The 19,069-nt window shown below is 41.0% G+C and overlaps 1 protein-coding gene across 1 annotated transcript in view; it reads right to left on the reverse strand.

Moving 5' to 3' along the window:
- Positions 1 to 18,742, reverse strand: part of CARD11 (caspase recruitment domain family member 11) — a 45,596-nt gene extending 26,854 nt beyond the window's left edge. Inside the window, exon 1 of the mRNA XM_021550410.2 lies at positions 18,623 to 18,742. Within this exon, the coding sequence (XP_021406085.1) occupies positions 18,623 to 18,635 (13 nt within the window). The 5' untranslated portion in view covers positions 18,636 to 18,742. The remainder of the gene's footprint in view (positions 1 to 18,622) is intronic.
- Between the last annotated feature and the right edge of the window lie 327 nt (positions 18,743 to 19,069).

Here is a 19,069-nt window from a genome sequence, read left to right on the forward strand (position 1 = left end):
CTGTCAGCGGTTCCCTCAGGACATTAGTAAGGGATTTCTCCACTAAATGATTCAAAGAAGAGTTCACTCATCAGCATAATTCTCAACATGAATATGTTATTTTTTTTTACCTGACATTAAAAAAAAAAATCTTTATCAAATAGTCCCTTGTATATGGACATAATACATCTATACTGTTATTTTGGGGACATAATGATTAATGAGAAAGTAATAAGTATATTGGATGAGCGGCTAAGAATTTTAAAAGATTTCTGGTAGCAAACTCCTGCTAAACACAGTCTATTATAAGGTGCAAGCCCTGAGAAATGTCATTTAGTGGAGTGGTCCTTCACTGCCATGTAGGAATGTCAGACCACCTCTTTTGCATCCTTCTGTGGAATGCCACCTTGGAAATGCCCTGCAGAGTCACAGCTAAGCTCTGTCCCTGTCTGCCCAGAGCTCCAGGGATGTGTCCCAGGGATCACTCCCCCTTCCCAGAGCTCGAGGTGCTGCCTTTGCTGTGAGGCTCTGGCCAGGCTGCTCTGAGAGCACCACCCCCATGGAGCTCCAGCGTCCTGTGGAGCTGCTCCAGAGAAAATAGCAGTGATCAGCTGATTTTAGTGCACAACCCCTCCTACTGAGCAAATAATCATTTGATTTAGTATTTAATATAGTGTTGAATAGGAAGCAAAATGCTTGCCATTGGTTGAAATTTTGGTGTGCTGGTCAAAAACTCAAATGTAACAATTGAAACTCAGTGGGACACTAATAAAGGTCTTGTATTACTGGCTTTAATTTTAGAAGTTTTTTAGCAGTACATGCATTTTCTAAGCATTTTATAGCCCTTGTTCCCTGCTTCTGTCCTTCCTTCCTATGATGATATTGCAGAAAAGTTGTTTTCACTTACAAAATTAAAAACGACAGATTTAAAATGTTTTCAAATGTGTAATCACTTATTTAACCCGATCTTTATTACCATTATCTAATTTGTGATTCCAACACCTCTTGAGCTGTAAACTAACACATCCAGGAGTTGTGATATGTCATAGAAATACTATGGCATCCATTACAAATCACAGGTGTGAACTCACAGACTTGGACTGACTTCAACAGACATTAAGCAAAAAGAAACAAGAAATCACCACAGCAGTTAAAAAATTGCTCTCCTGCTGCTCCTTTCAGTAGTTAGTATACAAAATAGCTTTTAACTGCAGGAGAGCTTAATCCAGTCATAATCTCAGCTTGTTCCATCTATTTCAAAGGTCTCTGTAGATGTAGACAAATAAAAGAGAGAATCCCTTTTTACATTAAAAGGAACACTCTGCCCCCCTTGTCTCCTTTTCTCTCTCAGGAACTATCCTTCTGCTGGCTGTTACACACAAATGAATCGTTCTGGATGTTTGCTGGTTTTTCCGTGGTGGATTTTTCAGCTGAACAAATCATCTTGCAGTTAAAGCTGCTCTCTGTTCTCACTCAGACTCCACACTCTCATATGTCAGTGCCACTCTCCACTGATCAAGGGAATAAAGCCTGCAGGCTTCAGACCCAGGGGTTCTATAAAGTGCTCATCATCAGGTCACATCTAAAGCTTCATTTTTGTTTTTTGTGCTTTGTTTGATGATGGTGCAGAAATTAACCCTTCAGCTGTTTAATAATTTGCAACCTTGTACTCTCAATTTCTGCCAGCCTGTCAATACTCAGGAACTGCCATGCTGCCAATGCAGCTTTCAGCTCAGGTTTCTGATTTCCTGATGTTCCTTTTGTGAAATATGAAAAAAGGGTTTTCTCTTCATACTGAGAAGCAGAAGAAAGTTTATTTTGGAAGAGGTAATCTATTGTTATGTTTTGGATTTCTGTATTTGTCACAGATGTTTGCAGACTGGCAGTATTTAAAAAGAAACAACAGTACATTAAATGTTTTGCATATTATAACTTAATAAGAACAGAATTTTATGTTTAATGCTGAGTATGAAAGAATGACATATAAATCATCATACTTTAAACCAAAAATAAAGATGAAAACAACATTCTAAAACTGTGTATCTAATTATTCTCAGCATTTTGAGGGTGTTGTTCTACATCCTCTTTCTCAGCACATCTCCAGAGTCTGTGGGGCATGTCTTTTCTCCCTGCAGTGTGTACAGCACCTCACATGACAAAGTGTAACAACTGGGTGATTTTCTCAAAAGCTGCTTGTGTGGATATGTGCAGATTTGCAATATCAGAGAACCACAAAACCACAAAGGGATTTAAAGCTATTTTTACTTTTAGAGGAAAGTCACAGTTTAAAGTGTGATAAGGAAATTATATTCCTTTGCTTAAGGACAGGAGAGCTCTGTGTGCCCTCCAGGCTTGCTGAAATGCTGAATACCAGCAGTTTCCAATTATGTTGGCTGCTCTCTGGATGCTCTGTGGTACTGAAAACCACTTTTAAAAGGTTCAAACATTGATAAAGACGACTAAATTTGCTTACCTATCCTTGCAATTTTTTTTGATACAAATGTCTAAATCCAGACTCCCAAAGGAGACGAGGCAGTGTCTTTGTCTGCCTTTAAGAATTTGCACTTTATATCCTTCCTTTCTCCCTCAGTGTCCCCACCTGAAAACAAGGCTGGCAATGGGTATGTTTGTGACAATGTAGGACTTGTTAATTAGTGACTGCAAAGCACAAGGAACCACTGAGATGGAAAGCCCCGAGAAAAATATTTATTATTAGTGCAGTTTTATTAATTCAGACTCTGCAGACCTCACAACACTTTCTGAAGGCAGCAGCTCTGCTGGCTGGGCTGGGTTGTATTTCTGTTTTGGGTCATAGTGAACCACATGAAAAGAATCATTCTGTGTATCTCAGAACCCCTTCTTTATACAAGAAATTCAACCATCTTACTTATTTCAACAAAATATAAAAGAAAAAAAATAGAATAAGAGATACCAAAGTAGTAGAAGAGCAAGAAGCTTTAAACACAAAATAGGATTATTTTTGCACAAAAATGTCTTATTCGATTCAATTGAGTCAATCTTCCCATTCCACACAGCCTACAAAAGAAACTCCAAACACCAGCACTGCAGGGAGGTAAAGCTAGATTTTCAGCTAACATGAGTAGTACTCCCATTTCTGAACAGAAGAGAGGGAGAAGGAAGCAAACCAAACTCCTTAACTGGTTCAGAAAGCTCTGGAAGCATCTTCATCTGGCTTCGGAAGAGAGAAAGAAACTTCCCTTCATTTTTGTAACTATAAGCTCAAAACCCAAGTGAGACAAAAAGAAATGAAGAATTCTATCATATTACCCTCCCTTCTGTACTTCAGTACTTCAGTCCTGCAATTCAGTACTTCTCCCTTTTGGAAAAAAGAAGAAACCAAAACAAACCAAGCAATTGAATAAATCAGAGATTTATGTCTAATCACAATTCCTGTCCTAACAGAAGGGGGTCAGAAGAATTAATACTCTTGGAACTCTCTTTAATTATTGCTTTCTGTCTTTATTTCCTTTCCTAAGAACAGATCCATATAAAACCCCATCTCAGAAAAAAGGAGGGTAACTCATGCATAAAGCACAGATCAATTATTGGTGTTGTCAGTCAGGACACTCAACAGTTTGCTTAGAACCACCTAAACCAGAAAACAGTGTGTGCAACAAAGACAAGTTTTCAATGCTGCAGGATAACACTGCCTAAGAGCTGAACAGTGAAGGAACTGAGTTCCCCACATTGAGCTTTTGTGTGTTTTGAAATTGCAAATGAAATTCTATACAATTCTTATTGCTTTCTGCAGGAAAACACTATTTACACATTAAGGACATTGTTTTGCCCAATGCAATATTCTTGCAAAGACCCCAGTCAGTGCAGTGATGCTCCTTAGGATCCTGCAATGATTTCTGTTTCAGAAAAGGCTGAGATTGAAGCTTTCCCATCTCACACCCCACCTGCTGGCAGTATCTGCTCTACCTCTTCCTCAAGTCTGGCAGCTTTAGAGCCCCTGAGCTCCCATCACCTGATCTCACAGGAAGGAAATGACTCATTTTGCTCAATGGCCAACTTAGAGCAGGTTGTGCTGCCTCCAACATGCACCAGGCATCCAATCAGCTTTGGTTGTAGCACACACTTTATTGATCATAAACAAAGACAATGGAAAAATCCTCCTCTGCAAATAGCTGAAACTATGTTTTGACAACTGTTAGTTCTCTGTGTGTCACTATTTCCTACAAACAATTAAGCTGCTTCCAGCTCTGGCAGTAACACACTGTTTAAGCACTAGTGAGAAAGGAGCAAATTTTGGAGGTGGATTCATCTCACCATTTTGAATTAGGCATGAATTTAGAATCCAGTTCCTTTCTAGTTAATGGAAAATGCTCTGTTAAAAACTCTTCATTCCACCATTTTATACTTCCACCTTGGAATGCTCTCCAAAGATTAGCTTTCAGCCACCCCAAATCACTTGGGTCCCCTCTGGGGTCCATGAAGAGAGATTTGTCCACCTGATGCCAATATCTGCACTGGTGATTAGATGCGTATTATTCTGTTTTCACATATTGTTTGAGAATCTGATACCCAGGTTTCAGAAACTGTCATACTGGCATCACTGAATGCTAATATGTGTAAAAGTAAATGAGAAATGAGAGATATGAACAATAAGAGATGCAGAAAAAAAAGTGAAGAGGGGAGAGAAAGATGAGAATTGAGGGTGAAAAATGGTGAAGTTAGGGGAAAAGGAAGTACTAAGTAGGGAACAGGAAAAAAAAAGAAAGAGGAACTCAACAGATGAAAGTAAGGGACAAAAGTGAAACAGAGATGAGAATAGAAAAGGCCTTAGTAATGGCAAAGGCAAGAAATGTGGGAATAAATAGGGAAGGACCTGCCAGAGGTCCTGAAACATTAGGCATCAGTGTTACTTCTGAGCATGCAAATCAAGATAATGGCACAGTAATTAAAATAAATAATTTACCACAGGACTTCAGTGCATCTATTTTAAAGGATTTGCAAAGTAGCAGTGGAGAGCTGAGTGCCTGACATTTAATAAATGCTTTAATCTACACATGCTCCGTCCTGTTCTGCATGGTGATGAGGAGGGCAGCAGAAATCGCTGTGCTAACGTAGTACAAATATGTTTATATAGCTGCCCTTCTGTTCTGGAGCATCAGCTACTGACACAAGCATTTCCTTTCAACTAATGTGTGCTAAAAGCCAAGATCTAAGAAAGAAGCTGCCGAGGCTCATGAGAATGCTGGTCCAACAGAGCCTCAGAAGTCATTAGTAGGTCCCAGGTTAATTTTTTCGTTAGACTGACTCACTTTGTTTTTACAATTGATAATGAGATTCTTGCCAGCACAGGAGGAGGTGGAGGTACAGCAGGGGGCAAGTCCTGTGTGTTTAGGAGGAGCCTTGAATTAAAAATTCAAGTTGCTCAAAGATGCAAATGGTTTGATGACAGTAGGTTAGGTCCCAGTAAATGTGTGCTCGAATTACAAAACCCAGCACATTCTTTGTTGCAGAGAGCCAGTGTTTGTGAGGAACCTCCACAGGCTGAGCTACACAGAAACCTGGTAAGGACAAAGGTTCATTAACTGGTACATATGAAACCTGAACAACCCTGGCACAGAGAGCCTGATTCTTATCAGTGCTGTTAACATTTCACTTCTATTAATACAAGTCACATCAGGACAGGAGAAAGAATTGTAGCTCTGTCAAACAAAACTCCCACTCACTCTGTTTCTTGAAAAAATTGTCACTTTCTACAAACTCTTACATTACAGAAGTTTAAAAAAATAACAGAGAGAAGAACACTTTCCATCTAGTCAGATAATGACCCTCTGTAGGTGATACTCTCATCTCCAGGCAAAGGATAACGCAGAACGCATTCGAGGAGAGGACTGCACTCACTTGAACAATCTCCAAATTCAGAAACAACTGACAGTAAATGTGTAGGCCATTCTTAAAATAGAAAAGGTCACACTCCATTCTTGAATAGTGTCAGATAATCTCACTGTAATTCACCGTGGCCCAGGAAAGTTTGAAAAAAAAATTTCATATAGCAGGAAAATAGATAGGAAACATGGTAGGAAAATAGGATATAAACCTATAAGGAGAATCACAGAATCATGGAATCTTCTGAGTTGGAAGGGACCCACAAAGGTCAGCCAGTCCAGCCACTGTCCCTGCACAAACACTCCAACAGTCCCACCCTCTGTACCCCTGAGAGCGTTGTCCAAGTGCTTCTGGAGCTCTCACAGCCTTGGGGCTGCGACCATTCCCTTATCAGTGCCTGACCAACACCTGGGCAAAGAACCTTTTCCTGATATCCAACCTAAACCTCCCCTGACACAGCTCCAGCAGTTAAAAATCCCACAGCTAGTACAAACACATAAAATATAAAGAAAGAATATATAAGAGGCCAACTCTGATAACCTTCCTTTTAAGGTCAACCTTGGCAAACTGCTCCAAACAGATGAAAAATAACCCCCATGCAAACTGTTTACTGTATTACAAGAGCACCATGCACTGATTGCGATGAGAATATTATTTAGTTAAGTATCTTATATACTCTGCAAAGTTGGTATAGTTCCCATCCAGCTCTGTGAAAACTTACCCATTTGTGTTTTCAGCTTCTAATTCCCAACAATATATCAAACACTGGCCAGTCTCCTAAAGGTGATGACTCCCATGGTTCACACATACATTTTGCTCATTTTCTGTAAATGCACAGGTTATGTAGATAGAACAGGTATCTCCACCTTATTGCTTTTTGTGACCTCTTTGTAGCCATTACTTTAAAATAGACTCTAATGTTAAAGAGCAGGCTGCTCTCCTGTAGCTCCACTGCAATGAACAATGTCATACATACCTTACACAGCCAACAGCTCACTGGAAGAAGTGAGCTCCACTCCTAGCCACAGTCTGCCACAGTCCTGGGTGCTCTGTCCATTGGCCAAATCCTTGCACCTTGCTCAGAGCTGCAGGAACATCTCAGCCACCAGCACTCAACACACACAGAGGACAAGTGGACGCCATTTGATGAGAAAAAAACCTACAATAAATCACAGCAGCCTGGTCTAGGAAGGGCAAACCCTCACCAGGAATCAGAAGGAGCTTGATATTTTACTCCTTGTACATGGAAATGCTTGTGCTTGTTTTATGAATAGATCTTCCCAGCTTGTGCTTTCTGGTCAGCTCCTCTTGCTCTGTGGCCTCTCTCTTTTCACCAGTGTTGTGGGACTGTGACACGCAGCTCCGGAAACCTCCACCCACCAGCCTCCCTCTCAGACTCACAGCCTATATATAGCAGGCAGAGAGTGCTGAGGCTGCCTTACTTCCCTTTTCTTCTGAACAGAGCTTGTGGGTAACTTTCAAATGTGGCACTGCTGCTGAGGGAAGTCTTAGAGGAAACGCTCTCAGAGCCACGGCGAGCTGGGGGCTCTGGATGGAGCAGCAAGGGCCTGAGGAGGACCTCAACCAGCTCCTGTTTTCCTGCAGAGATCCCAGCTGGGTTTCCTTAGCCATCCCCTGTCACCAAAGGCCTGCAATTAAGAGCAGGAAAGCAATCTCTGGAGAAGAGGGAGACAATTCGCTCTCTGTCTTGCAGAAGGGCTCCTGTGAGTCACTTCTCTAACAATCTAAAGGAAAAATGGTCTGTTTGTACATGGTCTGTCCATTGTTTCTCTAGTGGTAATGTCTCCATGACCTTGTCTTGTTGTCTTGGGGAAGAGATAATGCCAAATACTTGGCAATTCTATATTTTCTATGTTCAAAGCACTGCAAGGAGGAATTAAGCATCTTCCATTGCTCTCTCCATAACTAAGCCCATTGCTCTGATGATAGGGAATAAAATACTGTAAAGCTTTCATGTGGAAAATTTATCCCCAAAGAATTAACTAACCATGGGAAGAGACTAAACTCTGGTCTCATCAGGAAACTCTGGCTAGTTCATTTCATGGTTAATGTATATTTTTTTTTTTAAGACCAAAGAAACAAAATACTAAAATAGCAATAAATCTGACTATTTGTCTTCACCTGGTCTTCACCTGGTTCTTGACCATGATTCAAGGTAAAAAGAAGTACGAGGATTGTATTGAATTCTCTGCTGACTGTGGAAATAAATATTTGTGAAAATAACTACTGTAAAGTGATGTCAGAATTGCATTCCATCTGTCAGTATCCCAGCCTTTAAGGATGGGCAGCTGCTGTTAAAACAACATCTACAAAAAATACTACAAAAGCAAGATTTGCAGGATTATTTGCACCCAAACCCTGATTTTCAGATGTTTAACAGTACAAAGTGTGGTAACCAACTCAAAATCAGGGGAAGTTTGTTTTATTCTTCTAACTTATGCCTTGAAGCACAACAATTCCTTAGCACAGGCTGGCAGCAAAATCATTTGCAGAACGTGCAGAAAAGGCTTTGTTTAAAATGCAGTGCTGTATTTGTGGCTGAGGTGAGGTTACACACAAGATGAGCACAAGCAAACGGCTCCCACGCGTGAGGATTGATTTCCCCTATTTCTCATTCCTGCTCCAGGGCACAGCTTGTAATTAGGGTCAAATTTTCTAAGAGCACAGGTGGTATTTAGGCATCAAAACAAACGGCCAGATTTTTGCCAGCCTTGCCTTGCAGTGTGGGATAAGGTGGTGTTATGAATCACAGGGCTGCTGAGCATTAAGCACTTTTTAAAATCAGGGCTTCTGTACACATTTAAAGTTGAGTGCTTTCAAAAATCTTCTCACAACTGGAACATTCTTCAGATTCTAGGTATGGAAAAATGGGCCTTTAAAGCTTTGTGAGGTGCTAATTTTTACATGAATAGGGAACTGCTCCCTATAGCACCTATAAATCTGGCTGGCAGCAGTATTTAAATAGTTCTGGCTCTCTAGTGTTGTATAAACTCCGCAGCAGTGCACATTCCATGGGGAAGAGGGCAGATGCTCTGTGCCAGTGCTTACCTGTGTTAATTCTAAGCAGTGAAATAAATATTTTGCTAGCTAACAGGTGATGACAAATACTGCAGATGCATCAATCTCTTTTCAGCATATTGTCTCCAGCCACAACTGAGATTTTAAGAATTAAAAGGAATTTTAAGCTTTGAACCCTCTGAGATATAATAAAAGAAGGGTTCTTTCTACACTACTTTCTATGAGGAACCAAAACAAATTTATTTTTCTTATGCTCAAAAGCTAATACAGTGTAGAAACTGTATGAGGTTTTAGATTAGACTCTCCTTTCATCATTAGTTGCTCTATTTATCTTTTTTTTTTTCAAAGCTGGTGAGTTCAGCCTTGCAGAATCCATGCTGCTGACTCAGCTAACTGAGCCAAAACTCATAAAAATCTATTTTAAAAAGGTCCAATGATTTTATTTTCTAATCGTAAATATGAAATTTAATTAGCATCTCATTGCTAACGAAGTCACCATGGAAGACAAGACTGAGGAATTAGGCACAGGAGTGAAACATCAAGCATAAGACAAAGCAACTGTTATACAGGAGCCAGTTTAACTCCTGCTTTTCTCCACTCATGTTTCAGATTTTTAAAGAATGATGGGCTGTTTTCACAGGTTTCCTTCTCTGACAGCAAGGCCCTTCTATCCTCTCTGTGGCAGTAATTACTCCATCATGATAGCCCATCATGCGAAATACAAAATAACAACAGATAAGGTTCACTCTGGATTAGGAAAGGAAGCAAGGCAGAGCAAGTTGGATCTGAATTCAAAATCCTGTTTTGTCATAAGCTACTCAGGTCAGCGAGTGTTTCAAATCCTGTAAAAGCAATAGACTCATCAAATGTGAACTCTCATTATTCTCTAGGGTACTACAAACATCAGAAAGATTAAAGGAATGTTTTAAAATTAAGCATATGGAGAATTTAAAAAGCCTCTTCAAGTAGGAATGTGCCCAGCCTTTTCATTATTAGCAATTTTAGAAGCTGTGTCCCAGGCTGACATCAGCACTGAGGTCGGCATTATTGGGTGGAATTCTGTCAACTGGGAGCATCCTCTGCCACCTTCTCCCTGAGCTCTTGAGAGGTCAGGAGCTCTTGCTGTGGCTTCACCCTCCCGGGTGGGCAGGAGGGAGTTCCACAAGTGCCAGTCCCTGCAGAGCAGCACAGCCACCTGAGCTGAGGGCAGGGACAGGCGGTGCCCTCCCGGTGCCCGCCCGGCGCCTCGGAGGGGGAGCACAGAACATCACAGGAGAGGGGACAGCGTGGGCAAATGCTGTGGGACAGCTCTGCAAGGGCTGGGGAACTGCCATAACCACAAAGCTTTCTCCCCACACTCACACTGAAATTGTTCACAGCAGTCAGTGTGGGAGGAAGTGTTTACAGGACCTTTCCTGAGAGCGACTAATCATTAATAATTCCTGGATTGCTAGAAGAGCTTCAGCAGTAACTCTGTGAGTGGGCAAGCCCCTTGGGTGCTCTCAATGGCAACATTCTCTGGGGTAAAAAGCAGTTTATTAGCGATGGTCCTGGTTACTCATATACATCAAGACAGTTTCATATCACAGTCATATGATCAGTCATTTGCAATAGCAAAGAGTCACACCCAGACGTTATCACCAAGAATGACTGGGGTAACACTGCCCATTGTATCAGCAGTGCTGGTGCTGGGGTGAAGGGTGGAGTTGAGGTGAACTGAACAAGGACCAATGTGGCACTCAGATTCAGTCAAAGAAAGAAACTGAGAGTTTCTAGCAGGCAGAAGCCTGGGAAAGAGCTGGAGAAGAATGTAAATAATTCTTTATCTCTCTTGTTTTTCACATTGTTTATAGTTAAGTTCTATCACTGTGCATCAAGCACTCTGCACCAATGGCGGTGGGTTGTTTTCACTTCAGAACTGATGGATTTGGTCCTCACGAAGCTCTGTATAAAAGAGCAGTGTATTTTGAATAAATTGGAGTCTTACTGTCACAGCCTTCTGAGTCAAGTCTATTCATTCCTGTCCTGCCTCGACAACAACAGACCAACAACTTTCTTCAAACAACTGATGCACAGTCCCTGCTATCTTCAGTGGAGTGGTGATAGAAGCCTCTTTAAATGATACTTATCCCAGTTCAAATTCCTGAAATAACTCTGTTTCTTTCTAGTATTTATGATGCCACTTATTCTAGCAAGGAAAAAAGAGGGAAATAAATTTTCTCACTCCACATTTAGAGAGTCTGAAATAGATAATTCTGGTAAAGTGTATTTTTAAAGAACAAGGCAAGTTTAAAGCAATGGCCATATGCTCCTTTTGGATTCTTATATGCAAACTTTTAGCACTTAGCCAAAAATGTTGCTGTTCCTTTTCAGGATGGAATGGTCCAGCTGGTGGCTCAGAATCCACATTCAACTCACTCATTTTTCCCACTCTGGGGGAAAGAAGGATTGCTGGTTTGGGCAGCAGAAGTTGTTCTGTTTCTCTTGGGCTTGTGTAAGGCTAAATTCAAGGTAGAGCAAATTTCTGGTGACAACACATTGCAGAATGCCAGGATGTGGCACTGCCCAGCCCACAGAAGCTGATGCTCTGAGCTGGCACCGACACCCAGCACAGCACCCTGAACAACCTGGATTACTGCAGCCAGCTGTGTGTGTGAAACATTGTCCACAAGAGAAAAGAACTGGAAGAATATCCCAAATGAAAATCTGACTTTGTTTAGAGAGTTTAGAGCTTGCTAAAGCACAATGGCCCATCTCTGTTTTCAGGCAGGTTTTTCATTTGCTGTGCTTTGTGCATTGCTTCACCTCCCTCTGTCACAAACTGGAGGTGAGTGATGCTTTCAGCTCTAAAGTCTGCTGGACAGAGAGGAGGTTGTCAGATGCCTTCTCTCACTTGATGGGACTCCCATGCATGGGCTGGGAATCAGAAAGGAGGAGAAAAGGAGATATTAAATAAGACAAGTGAGGGGAGTCAGACTAATAGGTCAGGCTAAGGGGAGGGAGAACTTGGGATGTTCTGTGAGGACCAAAGGAGCAGTTACAAACCACCCTCTGCCTTTTCTCATGCTCTTTCCTCACCATATTTAGATGTTCAAATAATAATTTCTACTGTTCAGTCCCTTTGTGCAGACTCTACTTGAAGTGCTGATGGCATTGGCTATTTAACAGCCAAAAATTCTAAATGCATTCAAGATTTCTAATACTATCCTGCTCAAGCAGCTTTGGATTTCTTCACTATTATCATGTTGCAATGAGTTTACATTTTTCTGCATTGCAGCACATAGTACAAGGTATGTGTAACAGCTTGTCACTGAATCCACTGACTTCAAAGGGGCATTCAAATTCTGATCACTTCTGCCTCAAACCAAGCATTTTTCAGTTGTTCCTTGCAGGTGGAATATTCTTCCTGATATTATATTCTCACATAGCTTCTAAGGCCAGTCTGGAGCCAGCCCTGCTCTCCCAGGTGTGCAGCCTTGTTGGGCAGTGATACAGTGAAGGTGCTGCTGTCAATAGTGTTTAGTCCAGCAAAACTGCCTGGATGCTGCTCTCAGTATGGATATGGATGAGGCACAAAAACACCATTCTGCAGTGTAACACTCCATATAAAAATATTCAAGTATCACTTTTCCTTCAGGCCACAGACCTGCGGATTTAAAAACCCAATAGATTCAGCCTTTCCAGCCTTTTGGAAAATGTAAAATTCCTTCACTTTTTTTGAACAACTGAAGCAAGAGGAAAACACATTGTTTCCGATCCTGACACAAAAGTTTAAACATTTTTTGTTTCATGCTACCTACCCTGGTATCTTTCATGGCATAAATCGCAAAAAAAGAGAGAATAAAAGACAGAAGGAAATGAAACCTTCTAAAATAAAACTTGCCATTCTTGGGTCTTTCTAAAAAATATGTAACTGGAAATACAGGGATATGTTACTGGAAGGATGAAGCCCACACAGAAGATTTTTAAAGAATTAAATTTTGGGACTTATCCTGACTGCCTTCAGCAGGAGCTATGAAGGAGGACTAGCAGTGTAGGAGCAGGGAAGAATCTTACCTTAAGCTTGTTTTTTTTCCCCTCAGGAAAAAATCAGCTCAGCAATAGTAAAGAAGGTGGGAAAATTGATGGAATTTTCTATTTTCAGTCACTGCAAATCATTAGTGAAAAGAGTTTGATGATCTCACTAACTACCTCATTATAAACTACAAAAAACCATATGGAATGTAAACTACCTTCACATGGTGCTCAGAGACATGATTTAGTGCTGCACTTGGCAGTGCTGGGTTAACAGTTGGACTCAATGACCTTAACAGGCCTTTTCCAACCTAAATAATTCTGTGATTCAGAAAAAGCCAAGCAGTGAGATGCAGGAAGCAGATGCTGGATAGACACAGTGACTTGTTCTTGTGAAAGACTGGGATGCACCAGTAGACTTTGCAGAGGATCCACATGGAAGTGCCATCAGGGAGGAAAGATTCCTTTAAACAGACTCCATGCAATGGACCAGTTTGGTCAGAGAGTAGAGTAGGTCGCTGGTATTTGAATTGAGTTGCTAGAAGCCAAAAGCCCTCATATGGTCTTACAAATGTGATAATTTTTCAGTTCATGATCAAAGTTTCAATCACCATTTTCACTGTACTTTGGAAATGTACTTGGTGTAAAAAGACTTGAAACACTCTTTGGGTGTTTTCCCAGTTTCATCAGGATTCAGAATCCCCAAAGGGAAATATTTGATAGCTGACTTTATTAGTGTTTCAAATCTTGGAGGAACTTATTTTTGTGCTCAAATATACTAAATGCATGTAACAACTTATTAAGTATACTCAGATTGATTTCAAGTATGGGCACAGCTAGATTTGAGATGTTTCTACAGGTTTAGAGCTATAAAAATGAAGTGGAAACAATTCTTCAGCTGCTAATGACAACCATATATGTACTGCTACCATACAGCTTCTTCTGCATGCAGATGGAAAAAAAAATCCTTATCGCACTTTAAACAGAAAACTTATGCTACATTTGGTCTTCAGCATCTCAATTACAACCTGAGGAAAATTTTCCAGCAAACACCCAGTGCTCAGACGGCCAGTGGGAATCCTTTCCTTGGCTACACTGAAGCTGATTCCTCCCCTGAACTCCAAAAACCAGGGCTGACTTGGGCAAATTCCAAGTACCTCTGTGTAAGGCCAAGCTGGCCTCAGGGACCAGAACAAACACATCCCTTAATGCAACACCAAGTTCTTCACACAGAGAAATTCACTGAGGCAACAATTACTACAAATAATATCACACACACACAGCTGTATATACATTTATCCTTTTGACAAAACCAGAATGTTACAGCATTTCATTTGACATTTCTGATAGATTTCCAGTGAGATTTGACAAATTTCTCTCTCCTTTTGAGTTGCTAAACAGATTCACTGAAGTAGACAGCATTAGAAAGTAATCACCCACCCAGCCCTGAAGATAAAATAGGTTTTGCAGGACTAAAGTAACAGAAATATTCTCTTCACTACGTGTTCAGCACTGGGAACAGACAACGAACAACATGTTGCCAGTTTTGGGTGCTATTAGTAATGTGTGCTTGCTTTTTGTATATAAAAGCACAAAGTTTTTACCTCTGGAAGAGGTTTTACATGACTTCTATGAGCCAGAGAGAAGTTGTTGACATAGAAACCAAGAAAGAAAGAAGGATAAATAAGAGAAACCTGTAACTGCCTATTCCAATAAGCACCTTGTCTCTCGTGACCAGTGAGTAAAGTGTAAACTTATGAGTTTTGTAAGAATGTATAACAAGCATGCCTGCTATAATAAAGAGTTTGAAGCCTTCTGAAAATGGAGTGTGTTGCTCTGTGTTGTCTCCATCTCAATTATGAGACTTACCCACTGGTAAAATGTTACATGTAGGTCACTAAGCTTGGGAGTTCATAGTACTCACAAACTATCATCCTTCCTAGAGCCCAAATATTTGGCAGAAGGTTATGAAGGGAGGTGTTTGAAATAAAACTTCAGAGGATACTGTGCTTAACTCAAGTCAGTGAGCAAACCTCAGCCAAGGGAATTCACTGCCCAGAGCTGGGACACTCCGTGACAGGGAATCTGGCAGAGCTGCTGTTCTGTCTAACTGCACTTTAAACAGCCTGGCACTGCATTCTCCTCTTGCCTGAGAGGAGCAGAAGTGAGAGGGTGATAGAGGGAGAGAATACAGACTGAAGCAGCAGAGACAACGAAGCTTTTATCACTCATTGGATGTGTGCCACAGACACCAATTATACACATTTGACAGCAACCATTATAATTCCAGAGTCCTTGAACAAATCACAAGCAGAAAGGTTACCTTCTGAAAATGTTCATTGCCATTAAATAAGTGACCCAGACTAGAGGATGAAGGCAGCACTTAAGAAAAAATTTGGGGGAAGGGTAGAGATGGAGAATATTATTACATGTAGGCCTGTAAAACCCCATCATTTGTTCTGAAAAAGGAATTGCAGATTCACTGCAGATACTGGATTCACAGCAAAGCAGTGTTCTGCAAATGCAAATCCTACAGACAGCAGTGGTAAAACAGACAAGAGACAAAGAATTTTTCTCTCATATCAGTGGTGAGACTTGACCAAACTTGGTGGGGTTTATGGTTTCACCCTTCAGTTTGAAAATCACATGGCATACTTCCATATTTCTTTTTAAGTTTAGATTGCTGTGGAGGCTACTGCCAAAGAAAGCTGCCACAGGTCAAACTCCACCATCAGTTACATGACTTAATGACCATATCTAAGTGAAAGATTCGTATTTCATGAAAGATGCATTTCAATATCAAAGAGAGAGTTAAGCCATCTGCTAACAAGAGGGTAGCTAAGGATCTCTATAAATTTCATCCTCTGTGATGAAATTTACATTTCCATATATCTATCAGATGAAAACTTTTACCAAGAAACTGTACAGAAACCAAGGTCATTTGGTGTATGGCATTCTGGTATCTTCAGCATATCCAGTTATCTGGGTTTCATCTTTCTAGAGAAGGTCCAAATTGACTTTAATTGTAAAAGATACAGGCAGTCAGATGGCTCTTCCTTCTCCCACGCTGAAAGTGTATTAAGAAAGTTCATCATTAAAGTTTATTGAACTCTTAATTAAGAGTTAAATCTAATTGGAAGTAACTATTTGCATAAGAACAGGGAGTAAAACGTGATTCTGAATTTCTGTTCTGGGGTTGGCTCTCTTGATACAGAAATTTACTGAGGATAGAAAGTTTCCAGGCTCTTTCCTGCTGAAATTCCTCCTCTGCCAGACACATTATTGAAGAAACTGGACACAGACACACACAAAAATACAATTTCTGTCTCCAGGTCCCCTTGCAAAAATCACAACACACCTTTGACATTGTCCATTTTAGCTCAACACAGGGAAACAATGTGATGCAAAAAGAAAAAGGAGGGGGTGAGAGAGAAGAGACATTGTCCCAGCCCATTTATTTATGGGAGCCTTTACAAAAAGAACCAGTAATAGGGGCAGAAAGTACTGATGAAATAAGGCACAACATCCTAAAGCTTTTTCAAATGACTCAAAGGAATACAAATGCTGTTCCCATCACAAGATGAGTTGCAACAGAATAAGAAAGAGTCATTTTAGACCTGAATGTATAAAATTAGCATCTCGTATTTTATTGTTCTAGGCTTGTGGACTTTTTGCAAGATCCAAAAGGCAAAGATATTTTAATGTACCTCTTTCTGTATTCAGAAAGAATTCTCACAGCTCAAAGGCCACAGTTTTCTAACTCTGAATCAGAAAGGATATTTTATAATTGCAAACATAAAAATTTAAGCTCCTTTCACTCATAAGGAGATGGACAATTTGAGAGAGCCAGACAGATTGCTAAGAGAATTCTCCCACATAATAATTCTCTTATTAATTCAGCTGAGTTTAATAAGTGAAACTTATTCAGTTCCCAAAAGACCACACGAGAACATCCTTAGGAATAAATCTTCAGTCTCAATAGTCCTGCTCAAGAAGGTGAGGCTAAAAAGCTTCATCAAAGAAGTACACTTATTTGTCATATTTGATTCAAAGCATACAAATTTAAGCAAGGAATAACACCAGATATTGTCCTTGGATGCAGTTTTTAGCCATGTCTGATCTTGGTGACTCACCAGTATGTCTGGTATAAAAGACATGAGCTGTTTCCAGATCCTAGGAGCAAAGTAACTGCCACTACAGCATCGGAGATGAGAACGTCTACCTTTGGGACTTGGAATCCCATAGGAATCAAAAGGACAAAAACTATGCCAGTGTCAGATAAGAAATTCTGCTGTGGGGCAGGAATTGCCGAAGTTTATTCAGTTTAGTAAAAAGATTAACTAACAACTAGAACTATTTTTTACAGTTTTCAAAAGGCATTTTGCAATGTACTTTCCCATTTTTTCATCTACCTTCAGTTCAGTCACTAAGCTCTTTCTCTGCTCAGGTTGGTTATTCTGCAGAGGAAAGAGGAGCTGAGAGACTGCAATACTTCCTCTGGTTCCCCTGCAGGCTGGCAGAGGGATCCTAAGGCAGCAGTGCAAGCCCAGCAGCTTCAGCATTTCCTCCTAGTTTGAATGCAATATAAAGATAAAAACAGATAGAGAAACCTGGTGAAGAGTTGTGGTAAGAAGGTAGGAAGGAGTGGGATGGCAAAAAGAGAAGGGATAGAATACACAAAGTCAGGGCAGGCTCTATTTGAGAGTGGAGAGGAAGACAAAGGGGTTACAGGTGCTAGAAAATGCTGTTTGTAAGACAGAAACAGAGAGACAGGATGACAGTGGTTATTTGCTGTGAATGACTAAATATGAGTCTGAGCATTGGAAGGAAGCTATGCAAGGGTAAAAGTCTCCTATTTTGGGATGCATCCCCAAAACTGTAAATATGCAAATCCTGAACACTTCCATGGAAGGGAATGACAGGACTAAGAGACACATGTGTGCAAGGACAGGCCAGTGGAGAGGCAAGAGCTCTCACGAAAGGCTCTTTCCAGTGCAGCAAACACAGGAGAGAGGGGATGGAGCAGGAAGTAGGAGTGCATGTGTGAAGCTGGAGGAACAACGGGAAAGGGGAACACAAGAACAAGAAGGAACTGACAGAGGGGAGGGAGAGATTAAGAACTTGAGGGAGGATGCACAGACATGAAAGAAGGCAGAGGGAAAGGAAAGGAATGAAAAAGGGAAATAATTTGTCACACAGAAAATACTCTTGATGGCATAAAAAGGCATAAAAAGGCATAAAAAGATGGTGAAAAAGATAAGAAATAGAAAGGGTTGAGAAAAGAAAAAGGGAAGTGAGAAGAACAAATAAAAAGAGGAAGAAAACCAAATAATAAAGATTTTACTTGTTAGCAGAAAGCATAAATCTCAGTGAAGAGATTTAAAGAAAGGGCTAGAGTTCAACACACTATGGGTAGAACCAGAAATACCCTGGAGACCAGCACTGATGATCAGTCCTTCATCTCCCCTCTCCAGACCTCCATATCAACTCAGTTTCCCAGTGCACATTTGCACCTCCAGCTACAGCCTCTTTGCCTCCCTCAAGCCTGGGCTCCAAAGATCGACACACGCTGAATATCAGACCTGATGATGGCAAGGGAAGCACAAATGGAACCATTTTCAAAGAACCTTTTGAATATCAACACGAAAAAGGTGAAAGTGGAACTTTCAGTGATCAGAGCTGTGTAGGCAGCAGGGAGGGGAGCTGCTCTGCCAGCTGCTCTCCTTACCTTGGGTGCCCATGAGTGACCGGCTGTGGGGCTGCAGCTGCTGCAGGCTGCACTCTCTACGTCGCCTCCATGCAACAGTCTGTGTCTCTCCAGGAGTCCTGGAAAGGTTATTCGTGCTCTGCAGCTGTTGAAAAGTTAAGGAAACACAAGAAGCAAAACACTCCCTGGCCCCCAAAGTACAAAAGTCTCGGGAGAATCAGGAATGAAGGAGGCTGGGGGCACTGGTGTCAGAATGAGCAAAGAGCCACACAGAAAGTAAGAAAAAGTGTGTCAGAGGCTGGGAGGGGCAGAGAAGGAAAATGCAAAGATCTGACAGGAAACCAGACTATAAATCTGCTGCAGGTTGAAAAAAACACATTTCTGCTCCCCAGCAATAGGGCCTGTTTGCAAATGACTCTGCAGGCAGGTGACAGCAGAGCCCTGTGGCAGCAGGCAAGCAAATCAGGA

This window comes from Lonchura striata, chromosome 16 (genome assembly GCF_046129695.1).
Source record: "Lonchura striata isolate bLonStr1 chromosome 16, bLonStr1.mat, whole genome shotgun sequence".
In the NCBI taxonomy this organism is placed as follows: domain Eukaryota; kingdom Metazoa; phylum Chordata; class Aves; order Passeriformes; family Estrildidae; genus Lonchura; species Lonchura striata.